This window comes from Chiloscyllium punctatum, chromosome 7 (assembly GCF_047496795.1).
Source record: "Chiloscyllium punctatum isolate Juve2018m chromosome 7, sChiPun1.3, whole genome shotgun sequence".
Lineage (NCBI taxonomy): Eukaryota > Metazoa > Chordata > Chondrichthyes > Orectolobiformes > Hemiscylliidae > Chiloscyllium > Chiloscyllium punctatum.
This window is the reverse complement of record NC_092745.1, coordinates 100,957,674-100,976,373: the sequence shown is the minus strand read 5'-3', so window position 1 is coordinate 100,976,373 and position 18,700 is coordinate 100,957,674. Positions and strand designations below refer to the sequence as shown.

The window sequence follows — 18,700 nt, the reverse complement described above, 5'->3', positions numbered from 1 at the left end:
GATGCGACAGTGACTGCTGTTAAACTCCAACCAAGTGGCAACAGCTGTGAGGACCCTTAAAATCTCTATTTGTTTTCTTAATTGTGGGCCTGGTCTAATTATCCAATCTTGAAGGCCTGAAGCCTGTCCTAAAAAAACTAACAGGAAGGTAATTTTCTTTACTTAAAAATCCTCTGGATTACAGGGGAACCTCGATTATCCGAAGGAGATCTCGAGGTCAATCTCTCCAACGTTGTCCTGTGCAGGGCAAGCATGGAACCTGTCAAAAATTTCCAGTAAAAGGTTGTGTGTGTGGCTGTGTCTGTGCATTATTTGGAGACTTACCCCACAGAGGCAGCTGCAGCAGCAGCAACAGTCTTATTGTTGATGTGCAGTCCGGATGCCCCGGAGAGGGGCTGGGGGTGGAGGTGGCGGGGACTGTTTTGGGTTTGGACCGGGTTGGGGGGCAGGTTTGGACCAGGTGGGGGGGCGGTGGTGGGGTTGGACCGGGTTGGGGGCGGGTTGGACAGGGTTGGGTGCGGGGGGGCAGGCTTCAACCAGGTTGGGGACGGGGGTGGGGGAGGTGGAGGTGGGTTTGAACCGAATTGAGGGTGGGGCGGGGTTGGCCAGGGGCGGTGTTGGGGGCAGGGCCTCGCGCTCTGTGCTGCTGCAGACTCCTGAACAGGGAGCAGACTTTAAAACTCCGAGCTCCAGAGGAAAGCATTTAATTGATTTTCCGAATAATCGATTTTCTGAACGAAGTAGTGCCTGCCCATCTCGTTTGGATAATTGAGTTTCCACTGTATACAGCTTTACCCTTGTCACCCACATACGCCACTGAGCCCTCCCTCCCGCTCTCTCATGCATCTGCTTCCTTCTGCTCTGACACGAATTCCCTGCCCATACTCTGAAACCTGCAGACCCAGTAATTTCTGAGTACCAAAATGGGATTATGATGACAAAAAGCTTGGGAAGCATTGATCTAGGCTTCTGAGAAGAAGTGGTGCGCCCACAGAAATATTGTTATACCAAAGACTTATCAGACCATTCACGTAGCCACAAAAAAATCAATTTTCAGTTTATAAAGTTAATATTGCTTAGTGACTTTCAGAAGTCATAACTGATACACTCTTGCATCTGTATTACTTACTTATGCAAGCTTTGAAGCATGTAAGAGATCCCAGACACACAGTCAGTTGAAACAGGCCAGTCTTTGACATGCAACTTCAGCTTAAATTATTTCAACTACTATTAAAAACTAGTCTTCTGTTTAAAATAATTAGTTCATCCACATGTTTTAAAGGTGAATCCAAACTAAGACCTTCTTTGGTTAAAAAAGATCAGTGGCCTTCAAGACACCTTTTTCCTTGTGCCAGAATTTATTGACTGAAAAGCTACAAAGCACTCACCACATCCCTCAGTGCTACCAGCTTCCCATTTATAATTACACACATTTGATCAATAAACCTCAGTCAGCAGCTTAATCCTTGCAATACGGACAGATTCCTTCCTGTTTGATTAACTTTAAAAAAAAACATAGAACAATCATTAAGCAGAAAATAATGAACGATAAACAGAATTATTTTTCTATATTGTATGTTTTATAAGACAGTCTTCCATGTTTATAATGCTTTTTATGCAAACAAAAGCATTTATCACATCTTTAGTCAAAAAATGAACTGAAAATACATTTTTTGTTATATTCTTACAACCCCTCATATCTCCAGATACCCCTCTTTGAGGATCTTCAATAATTTCTTTGGAAAAGCACTTTATTTTGTGCAACAGTTTGGCTGGTATTACCCACTTTATTTTTGACATTTCTTTCTTTCTAGCACTTACTTTATGCTGCAGCATCAATCCTGGAACTGGTTGCAGTGTCATCCTTTGTCAAACGTACATTGTCTCAAAGAGAGCAGTTATTCACATAACTCTTAATGGAATGACTCTCATAGGTTACTCCTTGCATAAGAATTCTTTTAGAATTTTGGATAAAAACACTCCTGCACTTATAGCTTCTATTAGTGCCAATCTTTCAACAGCTAAGGTACATCTAACTGTCCTCTTTATTTCCTTGACTTCCTAGACCAACAAGTAACATCTATTATTCCTTTCCACCACAACTTCCATTCTCAAATAGCCATATGGAAGACAATGTCTGAAGCATCACTAAAATACACCTGCTTCACATTTTCGGGGCTACACGAGGATGGAGACTCGAGTTTACATTTTCCTGAACTTAATTTCTTTAATGTTTCATTGTGATTTTGTGGTTCTGTGATTTGCTTTCAATTGCTGCATATTTCTTCACAGTACTCACTTATTACATTATTATTGGTATTAGATCTAGTGAGAGTGCATAAGCAATTTAACTGCCCAGTCAAAATTCTTCACTGATCTGTTTCTTCTCTGGATGTAAAATCATCTTTTTGCAAGGACTTGACCTGATTTGTCCGGATGTGATTAACACTTGCCAAGAGAGATTATTAATCCAATGTTATTCCTGATTTATTCTGCTTAATATCTAAATATTGCTAAGCTTTGTATTTAAAGCCTGACTTTCACTTTGAATTCCCTTTTAATTTTATCTACCAAACAATGCTCAAAATGCAGAAAGTCATGCCTGTTAGTTTCATTCTGTGATAACAGCAGCTAGATCTGCTTTGTGCTGAATGTAGCTTACCTTCATCAAGACTGACCTAAATATCAACCAATAAACACACTTGTTTAATATCCATAGCTTCCCTTCTATCTCACCTGCTTCTTTAATTGATTTCATAAATGCTTCTATTTGAATCTTTTCACCTTGTAAAAATGCCACTTTTGTATCAATTGACCTATATCCCAAGAGTGAGTTGCTAAAAGAGCTAAGATGATCACCAAATTTGTCTTCAAACCATTGAGCTATCTGTCTGGTTCTAACCTTGTATGTCTTATCAGTAAGCTCTGTATCTGTGCATGTCCATCTGTAAGATAAGGCTGTCTTCCCCTATCTGGTTAATTGGTGTATTATCTAAATTGTTTTCAGCTATCTAATGTTTTGGCCTCTTTGATTCAAATTCCTCTAATTTGTATGTAGCCTATAGGCAGGGCAAATGTTAATTTGATACTTGGTTTATCAGTAAAATTTTAATGAATCGTCTTATCTATCACCAAGTGATTTTTTTTTCACATCTTCATTCCTAAATGGATTTTCAGCTGCTGTGTTCATTGCCACACTATCCACATGCTCACATGTTTCTAAATTAATTAATGGCACATTCCCATCGTTGTCTGTCAGGAATTTAGCTGGTACCCAAGAATAATCACCATCCATTTTTCCATTACCTTATTCACATTTACTCTTTTCAATTAAAATGTGCTGTTGTCATCGAGAGAAATCTAGTTGCTGTGTCTAAATGCTAGATTTTTTTTCTTTTATGCCATACTTTTAAGTTAATTGCCAGAACTTTGTTAAAATATCTAGCTAATGGGAATTTCAATTGGGTAATGTTGTCCTTTTATTTTACAGATATCACTTTTTTCACTGATCTCTTTTGTATGTTTAGTGTACATATTAACCCATGCTCCTTCATCATTTAACTGTGAACTAGTGGATGGGAAAACTGTCAATGTAGTTTTTAAACATTTAGCTTTTTTCCCTTTAAACTCTTACTTTCTGATACCAATAACTCCTGCCAAATTGCTTATTTAGAGAAGTCCAGTCTTATTAGTAGAATAACCTCTGGATTGTGTAAATTAATAAATTCACTGATTTTGCAAAAACAATTGCCATGTCATGTTGCATATAATGTTTCCTTTGAGCTTTATTCATGTATGGCCTGTTCAATGATAAGAGTATTTCACTTGCTATCATTTGTGCTTATACTGTCATTATCTCCAGATATTTTACAGGCAAATCGCCACTCTTTTGGGTGACTTCATTGTGATGTTATCACCAAAACTAAATTGCGTAGAACTTTCAAAATTCTTAAAACTTATTTCAGTCATTTAAAAATCTAAGTAAGGATTTAACCAATTCCCCTCCACATTCTGGACGTGCATCTGGTGTCCAAAGCCACATAGTTTTTTGAAATTCATTTATGGGATGAGGGCTTTGTTGGCTAGCCCAGTATTTATTACACATCCAAGAGGGCAGTTAAGAGTCACCTACATTGCTGTGGGTCTGGAGTCACGTGTATATCAGACCAGGTAAGGATGGCAGTTTCCTTCCCTAAAGGACATTAGTGAACCAGATGGGGTTTTCCGACAATCGACAATGGATTCATAGTCATTGTTAGACTCTTACTTCCAAATTTGTTTTTTATTGAATTCAGATTCCACCATGGCAGGATTTGAACCTGCGTGCCCAGAACAGACCTGGGTCTCTGGATTAACAGTCCAGCGATAATACCGATAGGTCATTACCTTCCCTAAATGAGTTAATAAGTCCACAATTAAAACATTTTCATGACTGACTGAAGCATCTAGTAACTATTGTAGTTGCAATTCCCTCTCTCAGATCAGTATCCACAATCATCTCCTTCCAAACCCTGCATGAAATGTTTAATTTCAAAATCATTATTCTTCCATTTAGACAAATCATTTTATAATCATATTTTGAGTCATGTATAAAATACATGGTTTAATGTGCTTGGTGTTCTTTCTTCTGTAATGGGTCCATAGCTCCTGTCATCTATTATAATTTTCAAATATATCTCAGTTCTTACTCTTTTGGTTCTAATTCTTCTTCTGCATAGATGTTTGGAACACATATCTGGGTAGTTTTGCAATGGTGCCACCACTGAATCCTCCATTTTTTGTGTATCTATTAGACCTCTAACTTGAACCATGAATACCACTGGGAATTAATGTTTTCAGTTTTTTTTTTAAGACTTCATACACTTGATCCAAGACTAAACTGCTTTCTAATAATCTAAGCTGAAAATGTGTTGCTGGAAAAGAGCAGCAGATCAGGCAGCATCCAAGGAGCAGGAAAACCGACGTTTTGGGCATGAGCCCTTCTTCAGGAATGAGGAAAGTGTGCCAAGCAGGCCAAGATAAAAGGTAGGGAGGAGGGACTTGGGGGAGGGGCAATGGAAATGTGATAGGTGGAAGGAGGTTAAGGTGAGGGTGATAGGCCTGAGTGGGGGTGTGGGCGGAGAGATCAGAAGAAGATTGCAGGTTAGGAAGGTAGTGCTGAATTCCAGGGTTGGGACTGAGACAAGGTGGGGGCAGGGGAAATTAGGAAACTGGAGAAATCTGAGTTCATCCCTTGTGGTTCCGTCATCATTTCCGCCACCTCCAAACGGACCCCACCACCAGGGATATATTTCCCTCCCCTCCCCTATCAGCGTTCCGAAAAGACCACTCCCTCCATGACTCCCTCGTCAGGTCCACACCCCCGACCAACCCAACCTCCACTCCCGGCACCTTCCCCTGCAACCTCAAGAAATGCAAATCTTCTGCCCACACGTCCCCCTTTACTTCCGTCCAAGGCCCCAAGGGATCCTTCCATATCCACCACAAATTCACCTGCACCTCCATACACATCATTTACTGCACCCGATGTGACCTCCTCTATATTGGGGAGACAGGCTGCCTACTTGTGGAACGTTTCAGAGAACACCTTTGGGACACCCAGACCAACCAACCCAACCACCCCGTGGCTTAACACTTCAACTCCCCCTCCCACTCCACCAAGGACATGCAGGTCCTCAGACTCCTCCATCGCCAGACCATAGCAACACGACGGCTGGAGGAAGAGCGCCTCATCTTCCGCCTAGGAACCCTCCAACCACAAGGGATGATCTCTGATTTCTCCAGTTTCCTCATTTCCCCTGCCCCCACCTTGTCTCAGTCCCAACCCTAGAACTCAGCACTACCTTCCTAACCTGCAATCTTCTTCCTGACCTCTCCGCGCCCCACCCCCACTCCGGCCTATCACCCTCACCTTAACCTCCTTCCACCTATCGCATTTCCAACGTCCCTCCTCCCTTCCTTTTATCTTAGCCTACTTGGCACACTTTCCTCATTCCTGAAGAAGGGCTCATGCCCGAAACGTCGATTCTCCTGCTCCTTGGATGATGCCTGACCTGCTGCGCTTTTCCAGCAACACATTTTCAGCTCTGATCTCCAGCATCTGCAGTCCCCACTTCCTCCTTCTAATAATCTAACTCCAGTTAACACTAGATGACTATCCCCATTCAGTATTTTAGCATAATAAAGACAAGTACTGAATGTGGTATTTTAGAATATAATTCTTTCAGTCATGTGTATGTAATCTTCAGACTTGGTTAGATAGTCTTCGATTGAATAACGATCTGACTTTTTAAACTTTATCAAAGACTGTCCATGCCTCCTATGTGTTTAACAGGTTGTCTCTCTTATAAATTTTGTCCATAGATGTTAACAGGTTATCCAAACCTTCCTCAGGAATATGGGGGTAGTGCTGGAAAATGGTGTAAAGATAGTTGATCAGCCATGATCTAGAACAGTGGATTAGGTTTATGAAGCTGAAGGACCTATTCCTGTCTTAAGGTGTAAATGGTCCAAGAAAGCAGCTCATCACCACCTTCTCAACGGCAGCTAGGGATGGGCAATAATGCTGACCAGCCAGTGATGCCCAAATCCCACAGGAGAATTTAAAAAAGCTTAAATTATCAAGTGAGTTAGTTTCTTAGCTATGTTGGTAACACTCCAAATAGACCAGCACTGTTATGAGGCAAGCTATATGTACATATTCTCTCTGTATGCCAATAGAATTGGATTTCAATCCATGCACTTGCATAAAACTACAGAAGATTGTTTATTATTTTTCAGAAACTTCATTATATTCAGTGAAGCATTACAAATCTCATTTAGATATCGCCTAAAATAATCTACACATGAAAGGCCAATAACAATTTGTGACAAATGGAAATTTTCAATGTCACACTTACTGAACAAAAGAATTTTGAAAAAAAAATAATTTCCTTTCACAGAAGCAATCCGAGCAGTGCAAAAAACATCTATTTGATCTCAACTTTGTATTTGCTGTAATCACAATGTCAGGTGCACCTAGCTTCCCGTTAGCAACATAATAAAACATTATGTAGTACAATGCTTCTGTGCTTGTAAAACAGCAGTGTAAAATCTTCCAATCTGGGGCGAAATAAGGGTTGGCATTCCTATTTCTGACTTTAATCAGCGAAACAAAAACTATTTTCCTCTGAGCAGTGCAGTAGAAAATATGCTAGTAACATAAAGAATAGTGAATGGCCGATTGGATCAATAAATCTGTCCCTTTGCATGACCTTAACCTCACCCCTTCCCAACTGCCTGTTCTCTATATCCATCAATCCAAGCATCTCATGAGACTCATGTGAATTGCATATTGGAACATATTACTCACTTCAGTGTGATAACTTGCTGCATAATGTCAAGATTGTGAAATACAGGCTTTGTAATTCCAAAGTAGCAAGATTTGACAGTATATATTTATTATTTTTGTAACCATTCATTTTTAAATAAACATCATAAAAACATAGTAATCCTGTTACCATCATTGCTGTAAAAAGCATATTGCTGAGAAAGCGAGCACAAGTGAACGCTGTTAAATTTTATTTGATTTTTTTATTACAAACTGTATACTATTTTCTCAAATAGTTTACTTAGGCCTAAAAAAGCGTTTCTGTCTCTTTGAAACTATCCAGTAAAGTATCATTCCAAGTTTTCCTTATGCTGTTAATGTAAAATTGTGCGGAAATAAACTTAACTATACAAATGTTTATTTAAATTCCAAGATTTTAGTAACAATAAAAGCAGTCAGAATCTCTTTAATAAGACCAAACATACGGTATGCAGATGGCAGGTAGGCATTCATAGTCTGAGCTGAGTCTTTTAGAAATTTGTTTTTATTATTTCTTCAAATGCATCTTTCAGGCAGCTGTATTTGGGCCACCAGCTCCAGCATCAGATTTTGCTAGGCTCTCCTGGGCTTCAGGATCATGCCAGGAAACCTATGTGACAGTTGTGATATAAAGGAGCGCTTAGGGAAAAGTTAATAGTTTAGTCTGGGCTCCACCTTGACATAAATCCAACAGGGTCTCCTTGTAAGGTGTTCATACAATATTGCAGTGATTATGATTAGACTGCACCATAATTAGTTGCACATCCTCTCAATCTACTATGGCAATATACCATAATTATCCTTAATGATGTTTCTTCTTCAAAGGTCTTTCTTGTCAATCCGGGGTGAACTGATACCATTTCTGGTCCGAAAGCAGTTTGCTGCTCCTAGTTCTTCTCAGCTTTCTAAAACTGATGCCAATGAAGATCAGAAGAGAAACTCCAAATCTATAGGTTAGTCCAGTGACAGTGAACATAATGAGTTTTCCAAGCACAGAATGTTCGTAGTCCCAGCCTGCACTAAACCAAAAAGTGGTTTGATAATTTTTTAAACTTTTTTCAAGTTTCTATATATTCATACATACTACAGGATGTATTTTCCATTTAAAGATCATTTCTCCAGATCTTATGAAGGAATGCTGATTATGGGGTCTTGCTTTGTGTTTTGTTTACATCAAATAAACTAAATATTCAAAAACAGATTTACATGTTTAAAATATTAAAAATTAATTTGTAGTCCAATTAAGTTTTTAATATAAAATGTCTTTGAAAAAAAATAAACTTCATACTGATGCAGTGTTATTTATATTTTCAATGCAGCATTTACAAGCGTATACATCAATAGTTTATGTTTATACAGTATTTTAAACACACTAAGTGGAAGAGCATTCCTGTAGTTCTGTGTAAAAGCTATAGGTCATTTGCTCCAGCAGACAGATCTCACAGAATCTGTAACTCTGAATCAGTTATCTTCTGAGTTTTTTTTTGTCCTGATCTTTGGTCACTATTTTGAGTTTAGAAGTAGAAACTTCAAAGAGTAGAACTGAAAAGCACTGTAGCCTATTTTACATTGTCATAGTGAATTCCTGATGTTAGTCAATTATGGTGGGCAATGTAATGAAATCTTATTCTCTCTTGAGATGGGTCAAATCCTTACAATATCCTTGTGGACTTTTGGACAGCACTGTTATTGTAAGACACAAGATGAGCCAACAACAACAACTCTTTTCCAGAAGCTAAATCCTTTTATTGCATTTCCTTCACAGCATCTAACATACGCTATTGTAAATGGTGTAATTCTTAATATCCCTCAACAACTGAAAACCTGTAATGTAAAAAATAAATAAGATCAGGATTTGTCCTTCTCCACAAGGTCAAATATTCTGCATCCAGACAGTTAGGATTCTGCAGTAGACTCAATCTATCTGAACAGGGCCAGAATTCTGAATCTAGTTGAGTTGAACATTCTACAGCAGGTGGTCTTTTGTGTAATCCACTCATTTGCTGCATGTACCTCTTGATTCAGATAAAGCCTGGTTAAGTTACAGGATGGAGTAGGCTTATTATCTCATGCTGTTAATATAATTATTCTAGAAACATAAAAGTGTTGGGAAACTATATCACTATCCCTTTGAAAGAGATCGAGTGTTAGTTTCTAGCTTTTTGAAAAGAAAAAGCAACTTAAAATTTTTGATCAGTTGTAGCATTGTATTTTTTGCAAAGCTGGTATTTTTGAAAGGGGTAATTCTTCAATGTATATGGTCTCCAGAAGTGTAGTTCTATTAGAAATGAATGCAGTATTCCTAAAACAGTACTTAGAATGGCATTGTTCAGTTGAGAACGACCTTGTTTTTCTAAAAAAAAATTAATTTTGAAGCATTGCTTTAAAAGGCAAAGCATAAAGAAATACTGTTCGCTGTGGCTGTCTTTCATGTTATTAATATAGCAGCATTGCATTTTCAAAATCTGATTGGTATCTGGATTATTCATATGAATTTAACCTAATCAAATAGATTGGTGCAGAAAACTCAATTCTAATTTTGGCTTTCAAACCTGGATGTAAGTAGAAGTTTCTCTATTTTTCAAAGGTATTTTGTTAACTTTGACTATTCCTATTTGACTAGTTTCTTGTTGGAAATGTTCCAGACTCAAAATGCAGTTAAAACAAGTGTAGGATCATCAGTACTAACCAGAAAAACCATGAGGGTAGCTAGTATGGAGAATAGAAAAAACATCATGATATGCAATGATAAACTTCTGAATTAAGTGCACTAATTCCTGACAGGAGGAGGTGCAGATGGACTTAACTCTGCACCTGGTTTGTACAATGTCTAATGAGGAGCACTTGGAGATATCAAAAATATCAAGATAACCATTTTCAGTAGAGACAAAAGTAATGTCTAATGTATGTCCTAATGATAATGAATTTCACAGTTTACCTGGGTTTTGCTTTAACTCAGACTGTTTCAGAATTCTAATTCATCCTCATAGAATGATCGTTTGTGTTACTTCACAGTTTGCAGTCATTTTGCTTACCGTTCATTGTGCTTAAATGTTTGTTTGTGTTTTCCATTAAAGATATATTAAGTTATGCAAAAGAAGATGATCTTCTGAATTTAGCCAGAAAAAAATCATTTTGGAATGATCACCATGGAGATATGAATGATCCATATCATGGAACCAAGCTTCGTTGCTATGCTCATATTATGAAGGAAGGGATGTGCTATCGTGTAAATACTCTAGCTTCATATATTGAAGCTAACCGACAGGTATGGAGTCTTTCTTAGTAGTACAATTGCTTTTTCACTTAAGTGGCTGTCTCTCTGAGGATTGCTGTCACCTTCGTTACAAGGATCGAAACTGATCAGTAAACATTTATTATGATTAACATCCCTTTTATTTATTGATATATATTGCTGATCATTTTTATATTGTGGGGGAGGTGGAATATTGAAAATCTATTTTTGAACATTAACTTGAATGACAAAGAGATTTGGAGATGATGACAATAAGTAAACTCAGCAATTTAAGGGAGTAGAATTTGCTTAAAAGGTAAAGAACCATAAGCAGTCAGCTTCATTGATCTTGCAATTTTAATTGTCTATACTGATTCAGGCCCTCTGAATTTCCCATTTTTATAATCTTGTGTGCTCCCTACAAGAGGCACGAAGAGTGAAATTTGCATCCCCCTGTCTTGTCTAGAATGTTTTAAATATATTCATGGTACAGGTAAGCTACCATCCTTATTTGTCTTAACCTGGAAAGCTGTTCTTTAAATTCATTATTGGATGTGAGTATTGCTCATCCTTAATTGACCTTAATTTGATGCTGAGCTGTCTTCTTGAGCTGGTGCTGTCTGTGTGCTGAAAGTACTTCCACCATGCTGCTGATTAGTAAGTTACAAGATTTGAGTCAGCAGGAACAAAGAAGTGGCACTGTATTCCCAAGTCAGGATGGAGTGTGGCTTGGAGAGGATCCTTCAGGATGGTAGTGTTCCCACCCTTTTCTTCATGTATCATGAATTTGGGAAGCCTTGGCAAGTTACTATAATGCATTGGCATTTTGTCATTGGTGAAGGGACAGAATGTTTAAGATGGTGTTTTGGGTACCAAGCAAAAGTGTTTTAACCTGCATGTTGTTGAGCTTCATGAGTGTTGGAGTTCTACTCATTCATTTAAGGGTACTTCATTACATTCCTAACATGCCATGTGTAGACCATGCCAAAGACTTTGGAAAATCAAGAATTCAGTTTCTTGCTGTAGAATATGCACTTTTTGATATGCTGTTGTAGCCACAGTATTTCTCAAGTGCAGTTCAATCATGCTCAATAAGGATAAAAACATGTTTGGGCCCTCTCCTAAAAAATTGCTGTTTTGAAATCTTGGGAGTGAGGTGATTGACTACCTCTAATCACAACGACTTTCCTGTGTGCTCATTACAACTCCAGCAATGGAAAAGGTGCCCCCTAATTCCCACTGACTTCAAATTTGCTAGGGCTTCTTGATGTCATTAGCAGTCACAGTTACCTCACCTCTGATAATCAGCCCCTGCATTTATGTTTGGACTGTTCTCATGTCTAGAACCAGGCAGTCCTGGTGGAACCCAAACTGAACATTGTTGAGCAGTTGCTAATGATCAAGTACTACTTGACAGAACTTCCATTACTTTGGTGATTATGAGTAGTTCGATGGAGTTGGAAGTGGCTCATTTAAATTTATCTTCCTTTTTGTGGAGAAGACAAACTGAACAATTTTCCACTTTGGATAAATGATATTGTTGCAATTGCATTGGAATAATGGGGAATGCGATGGCTAGTTCTGGAATGTGGATTTGTAGCAGTACAACTGTGTTAGGGGTATCCTTGGTCATTTAGAGATAACATACAGTTTGAACCATAATTTAGTTACAGACTGGCATATTTGATGTTGTGTATATTAAAGAGGTTAGATAAATCGGTCGCCAGGCATTTCTGGCAGAAGATGGCTGAAAATGCCTCAGCCTTGTCTTATTAGCCTTATTGACAATGTATATTGACTAGCCTCAGTCTAGCCTTATTGACAATGTGGATATTCATGGAGCCATCCATTCCCATCAGTAGTTTTAATTCTAGATGTAGGTTTGCTTGCTGAGCTGGAAGGTTCATTTTCAGATGTTTCGTCACCAAGTAACATCTTCAGTGAGCCTCTGGTCGAAGCACTGCTGGTGTTTCCTGCTTTCTATTTATACGTTTATATTTATTTATGTTTATATGACATATAAATAGAAAGCAGGAAGCACCCAACAGTGCTTTGTTCGGAGGCTCACTGAAGATCTTACCTGGTATGATAACGAACCTGAAAATGAACCTTCCAGCCCAGTGAGCAAACCTACATCCAGAACCTCAACTTGAGCTACAAATCTTCTCAAAACTAGTAGTTTTAATTATCCACCACCTTCGTGCATGCATATGCATAATTGAGGAGCTTCTTTCAATTTGTTGGTGTTTTGCTTTCTCTATTTAGCTTGTAAAAAGTCTTATGTTGAAGGTTCACCAGAATGGCACCTAGGTACAGCTGCTAATGCTCTTGACATGCTCTTCGACACTCCTCATTCAAGCAAAATCAATTCCCAGGCTTGATGGTAATGAAAGAGTGAGGGTGATTGTACATTGAGCTTTTTAGTTATATGAATATCCAATTTTGAGCTTCTTGATCTGTTCACAATGATAAATCACAACACATTGGAGGGTGTACTCAGTGTAAAGATGGAACTTCTACCAAGATTGTAAAGGATAGATGTATCTGTGGAGGGGAGAGTAGTGAGGGTGGGATCAAGTCTATGTCTATGTTGTTAAGCTCTGTCTCATTTTTCTTATTATCTTCATCGCTATCCTTATCGATGTCTTACTCCACCAACAACTCTTATCACCTATCATAACCCCATTTCTTGCACTTGATCCTTCAGGGATAAGCCATCTAAGTCTGTATTTGTGCTACTAAGTGAGTCTTACTGATATACTTGGACATCTCCCACCTAGCTTACTTAATTGTATTCTTTCTATCCTCTGTTTCGTGCAAATGGTGCTCAACATGGAGAAGAATGGATTGACCAGCCGATGAAGAATGGTAGTTGTTAATCAAGTGGAGGTTTTCTTACTTATATTTACCTGATGCCATTCAACCTTCACTCTTAAAGTCATGATTTGGAGATACCGATGTTGGACTGGGGTGTACAAAGTTAAAAATCACCTGATGAAGGAGCGACGCTCCGAAAGCTAGTGTGCTTCCAATTAAACCTGTTGGACTATAACCTGGTGTTGTGTGATTTTTAGCTCTTAAAGTCAATATTGATGACGTCCAGGGCCACTTTCTCCCAAGTGTATGGCACCATGTGGCCATTTCTAATTGGGCCAATAATGTCGGTGGATCATGACATAGCTAGGATTAGTGATAAATTTCTAGTTATTCAAACAAGATGTTGTTTGAATAACTAGAAATTAATAACTAGAAACCTGTTTCATGAACTTTCTTAATGAGTGAACTACCTCAGTACCACAGGGGAGAGAATTCCAAAGTTTCATCACCCTTTAGGTGAAGAGACTGCCTTCATCTCCAGTCTAAATAATTTGCCTTTTATTCGGAAACTGCAAACCCTGATTCCCGATTCCAGCAACCGGGGAAACATCCTTTCTGTGTCTACTCTGTCTATTCCTTCAGGAATTTTGTAATTTTCAATGAGATCACTCTCATTCTTCTAAACGCCACAAAATACAGTTCCAGTCTCCTCACCTGTTCCTCATAAGAGCTGCCATCCCAAGATCAGTCTGTTGGACCTCTGATGCACTCCTTCTTGATAAGTACACCCTTCCTTAGGCAAGAACATCAGAGTTGCACACCTCCTGGCACAGTCTCACAAGTATTAGCTAAAATTAAAACAAGACTTCTTTGTTCCTCTACACAAATCTTCTTGCAGTGAAGACTAACATAGCGTTTACCTTCCAAATTGCTTGATGCACCTGCACGCTGGTTTTCTGTGACTCCTGATTAACGGGACCTAGGTACCTTGAACACCAACATTTTCCAACCTCTCACCATTAAGGAAATGCTCTGCGCCACCGTTTCGCCTATAAAATGGATAGTCCAAGTTTTTTGCACAAAATATTCTTATCATCACTTTTACTATTATGTTGCTTACAGACTCTCTCAATTCCTTTGAATTCCCTTTGCATCTTCCCCTCAACTCACATTCCCACCAAATTTTGTATTATCTGTAAACTTGGAAATATTACAATTGGTCTCCACACCCAAATCATTGAGGTAGATTGTGAAATCCTGGGGCTTAGGCCCTGATCCTTGTGGTACCCGTCAGTCGAATAGCCAGCCAGCATGAAGATGACACAATTATTCCTACTGTCTCCTTTCTGTCAAATTAATGAATCCAAAAACATCCATTTTTTCCCCAATTCCATGCAACTTAATTTTGTTTGCAAAACGTCTGTGTGTCCTTTTGTCAAAACCCTTCTGAAAATCAAAATCCATATCCTCCAGTCCCTGCCTAATTGGCTCTGTATGTAACATCCTCAGAAAAACTCTTATGAAGTTCATCAAACATAAATAAATCCATTTTGACTGCCTAACCAGACAAAAATATCCAGTAATTATGACAATTGATATATGGTTCCTTTGGCTCTAATTAGACCACAGCTGGAATAATGTGAACAGTTTTGGTCTTATTATCTAAGGAAAGGTATACTGGCAGTGGGGACAGTCCAAACAACTAGATTTGGTATCACTATCTAATACCAGGTAGAGAGAGGCTGTCTTATAAGAAGTTGAATAAGTTGGGGCTGAACTCATTGGAATTTAGAAGAATGAGAGGGGCAAGCGTATTGAAACATACAAGACTTTTAGGGGACTTGACAGGGTAGATGCTGAAGATTGTTTCCCTTTGTAGGTGGACTTATGACCAGAGAGCATAATCTTAGAGAAAGAGGGGTGTTTTTCACACATTCATACTGCTACTTGCACTTGGTCTCTATTTGGGCTTTTTGGAGATGATCAAGATAGTTGGCACCTTTGAGGATACATCATTTTGAGTTGGTCAGTCTTGGACAAGAGATTGACCTGAGTTATTAGGAACATTGAATTATTTCAGTGAGCTTTTGAGAATATCCTTGAACCATTTTCTCTGCCATCCTGGCAACTGCTTGCCATGCCAGAGGTAATTTTTGAATTTTTGCAGATGATTTGAATTGTGGTATAGTTGATTGACAGTAACCAGTGTTTTGATGTGGTGATGTTGGCCTGAGAGAGGACACTGATATTGGAGCACTTGTCCAGCCGTTGGACTATAGGATTTTGTGGAGTCATCTTTGATACTACTCCTATAGGGATTTGAGATGCTTGTTGTACATTGCCCATGTCTATGGTGCATTTAGAGATATAAGAAATAATACTACCCTCCAGAGGTTGGTGCTGAGTTTGAGGTCAGATATCAAACACCCTGTTGCTCACATAGCTAAAGGTTGCATTGGCATGCTGGAAGCAACATTGCATTTCATTGTTGATTCCTGCACTCATTGGCAAGAGGCTCCCAATCCTTGAGAATTGACCCACAGTATTCACTGACTCTCTATTCATCTTGATAGTCAGGGAACAGTTTTATGGGATGGGAAGCTGACTGATGGAGGACCTTTGTCATCTGCATATTTAGACTACAGTCCATACTGTCATGTGCCTCCGTGGTTGGTTTGGAGCGGTGCAACTGACTCCATTGTTTGACCCAATGTACATACATATTTGGTCTGTGGCAGTTCCACTGGTGAGTATCACGGCTTGCGTGTCATCAAACAACAGTTAGAGAATGGTAATAAATTTCTACCAGTAATAAAATATGAGAAGGTGCTCCATAATTTCTCTCAGTGACAGTGATGAAGGACTTTAAGGGCAAAGAATGCTACTGCTCTCTGCACTTTCTTGACTTTGTCATGCTGCAAAGATTATGTCTATTGTATTTCCGATTAGACAGAATACACATCGTGACTCCTGTAGGACCCCTTCAGCCACTGCAAGGAGATAATTGAGAGGAATTTTATCAATGACCAATGTGGCGCTTGACCGAGAAACCCATCTGTAGTTATCACAACTGGTATAAATTCCTTTCTTGAAGGTATTCACAATTATGACATATCAGAAATCTGGTGGAATGCTTTCCCTTTCAGATTACAGATGAGATCATATATTCATGTCACAAATACTTTTCTGCCATATTTCAGTGTTGCAAAGAGGATTCCGTCTGCACTGGTGGCCTTTGTGGTTTTCTGGTTTCAGCTGTTGGTTGGCCTTTTGAACTACTTGGGGTTGTGCTGAAGTGGTGTTGGGTAGTATATTGTGGAGTATGGTCAAGGACTGAGTCACAGTTGAGATCTTCCTTGCAAGCTTACTGACTTCCTTGACGAGTGCCAATCTGTTCATTACTCTCAGTTGGGTAGGTCACCAGACATTTGAGCCTTTCATTGTTGTTAATTGTGTTTGAAGACCCCATGCACATCATGGCTGTTGCCAAATTGTTGGATTTCCTGCATTCTTTCCACCCACCATCTGATTTTTAAATTACATGTGTTTTCAGTTTAACTCAGCCTTCGTTTGTCTGTAGACTTGTGTTTGTTCCTTCAAATTTTGGTGCTTCCGCTTTTGCGGTTACCATTGTTGATGTTTTTTAAATTCCTGCTTTTATCTTTATTTATTTTGTTTTAATTAACTAATTAATTTTAATTCCCAGGCTACCGTGAGCTCATCTCCAAATCACTAATCCAGGTCTTTGGAATACCAGTTCAATAACATAGCCACTATGCTACCCATCCTTTGTCCAGATGTTATGGGGGAAGAAGGATCAGTATGTGTTCTTTTCCTTCATAGGTTTTCTCTCAGAATATTCTCTGTAAGAATACGTCATTTGTAAATATTTGCTGAACCACAGTAAAGCGCTGTAAACTTTATTTGCTATTGACAGGATGAAGAGGCAGCCTTAAGTACCTCAGGCAGAATGGGGTTTGAACCCTATGCAATTGACCATAATCTGATCTACAAGCTGACCATCCAGCTAACTGCCTCCTGCACCCAATATGTATTAATCCTCAAGCAATTTCTAAATAAACTACAAGAGATGCAGCAAATTAGGTGCCGATCTTGGTGCTGATATTAGTAGCACTCTTGAGTAGGTTCTAGCTGGAAATGGTAATCCAGGACTTGATTATCTTCCTTTGTGACTGAGGAAGTGCAGCATTGTGAAAGACGCAGTCTTTTGTAGGGCACTCTAAACTGAGGCTTCATCTGTTCTATCATGTGGGCATTAAAAAATGGCACTTTTCAAAGAAGAACCTTTGATCAGAGCCAACATTTAAAATTCAATCTAAATCATTAAAATAGATTGTGTGGTCATTTGTCTTGCTGTTTGTGACAATCTGCAATTCACGTGTCTTGGTTCCCTACATTATAGCAGTGATTGCACTTTGAAAATACTCCGGCTGTGAAAGACTTTGGGAGGTATCGAAATTAACATAAAGCTTTACTTTGGTATTTGCATTTGTGACAGAAATTGTTTTAACCCTTTATAACAAAGCTAAATATTTTCAAAGCAATTGAATATTTATGAAATTGTTTCTGGGTGGGGATAACTAGTAAATGTACATGAATTTTGAAAATCCCTTTGATAGCTATCACAAGATGATATTAAAAGGATAGTGGAGTTGGTGAGAGCACAAAGTATATCATAAAGTGAAATAGATGATTTTGGTTTGGCAGAGTATAAGCAGTGATCTATGTTCAAATTATTTTTTCTATTTGTATCTAAATAGTTTGGACATTGGCACAGAGGAATGGAATTAAAGTTTGCTGATACCAAAGTCTTGACCTAACAAACTGAGAAATAACATAGGAAGTGGCAAGAGGATATAAATTATCAGATGAGCAAATGGAACCCAATGCAGTAACATGCAGAATAATGTTTTTTCTAAAATTTTTAAATTATGAAAAGTAAACTCCTAAAATGTTTGTGAATTCTACAGAACGATCCAGGAATTATATACACCCGTAAAGTAGAAATGGTCTGAAAAGGCAAAGTGAAATTCTGGACACAGAATTTAAAACAAGGTAGTAATATTGAATTTCAGCAAAGTATCAGCAAATACTGTAATTTTAATATAGCTCTGAGAACTCCGTGACAGAGCGAATATTCAAACCTTGGAAAAGTTATAGAGATTTTTTGTTAAAGTACCAGTAGGAATATGATTTTATGGTTAAAAAGTTGATATCCTACTGTAACAGGTTAGTTCATGAGGGATTTAATAGAGATTTTCAAAAATTATAAAAGATTT

General features: G+C 38.5%; 1 protein-coding gene across 1 annotated transcript in view; it reads left to right on the top strand.

The window, feature by feature from the left end:
- The window catches only part of eif2b3 (eukaryotic translation initiation factor 2B, subunit 3 gamma), a 136,512-nt gene that overhangs the window by 70,277 nt on the left and 47,535 nt on the right, over positions 1-18,700 (top strand). The window contains exons 7-8 of the mRNA XM_072574437.1: positions 8,174-8,301; positions 10,426-10,616. Of these exons, the coding sequence (XP_072430538.1) occupies positions 8,174-8,301; positions 10,426-10,616 (319 nt within the window). The remainder of the gene's footprint in view (positions 1-8,173; positions 8,302-10,425; positions 10,617-18,700) is intronic.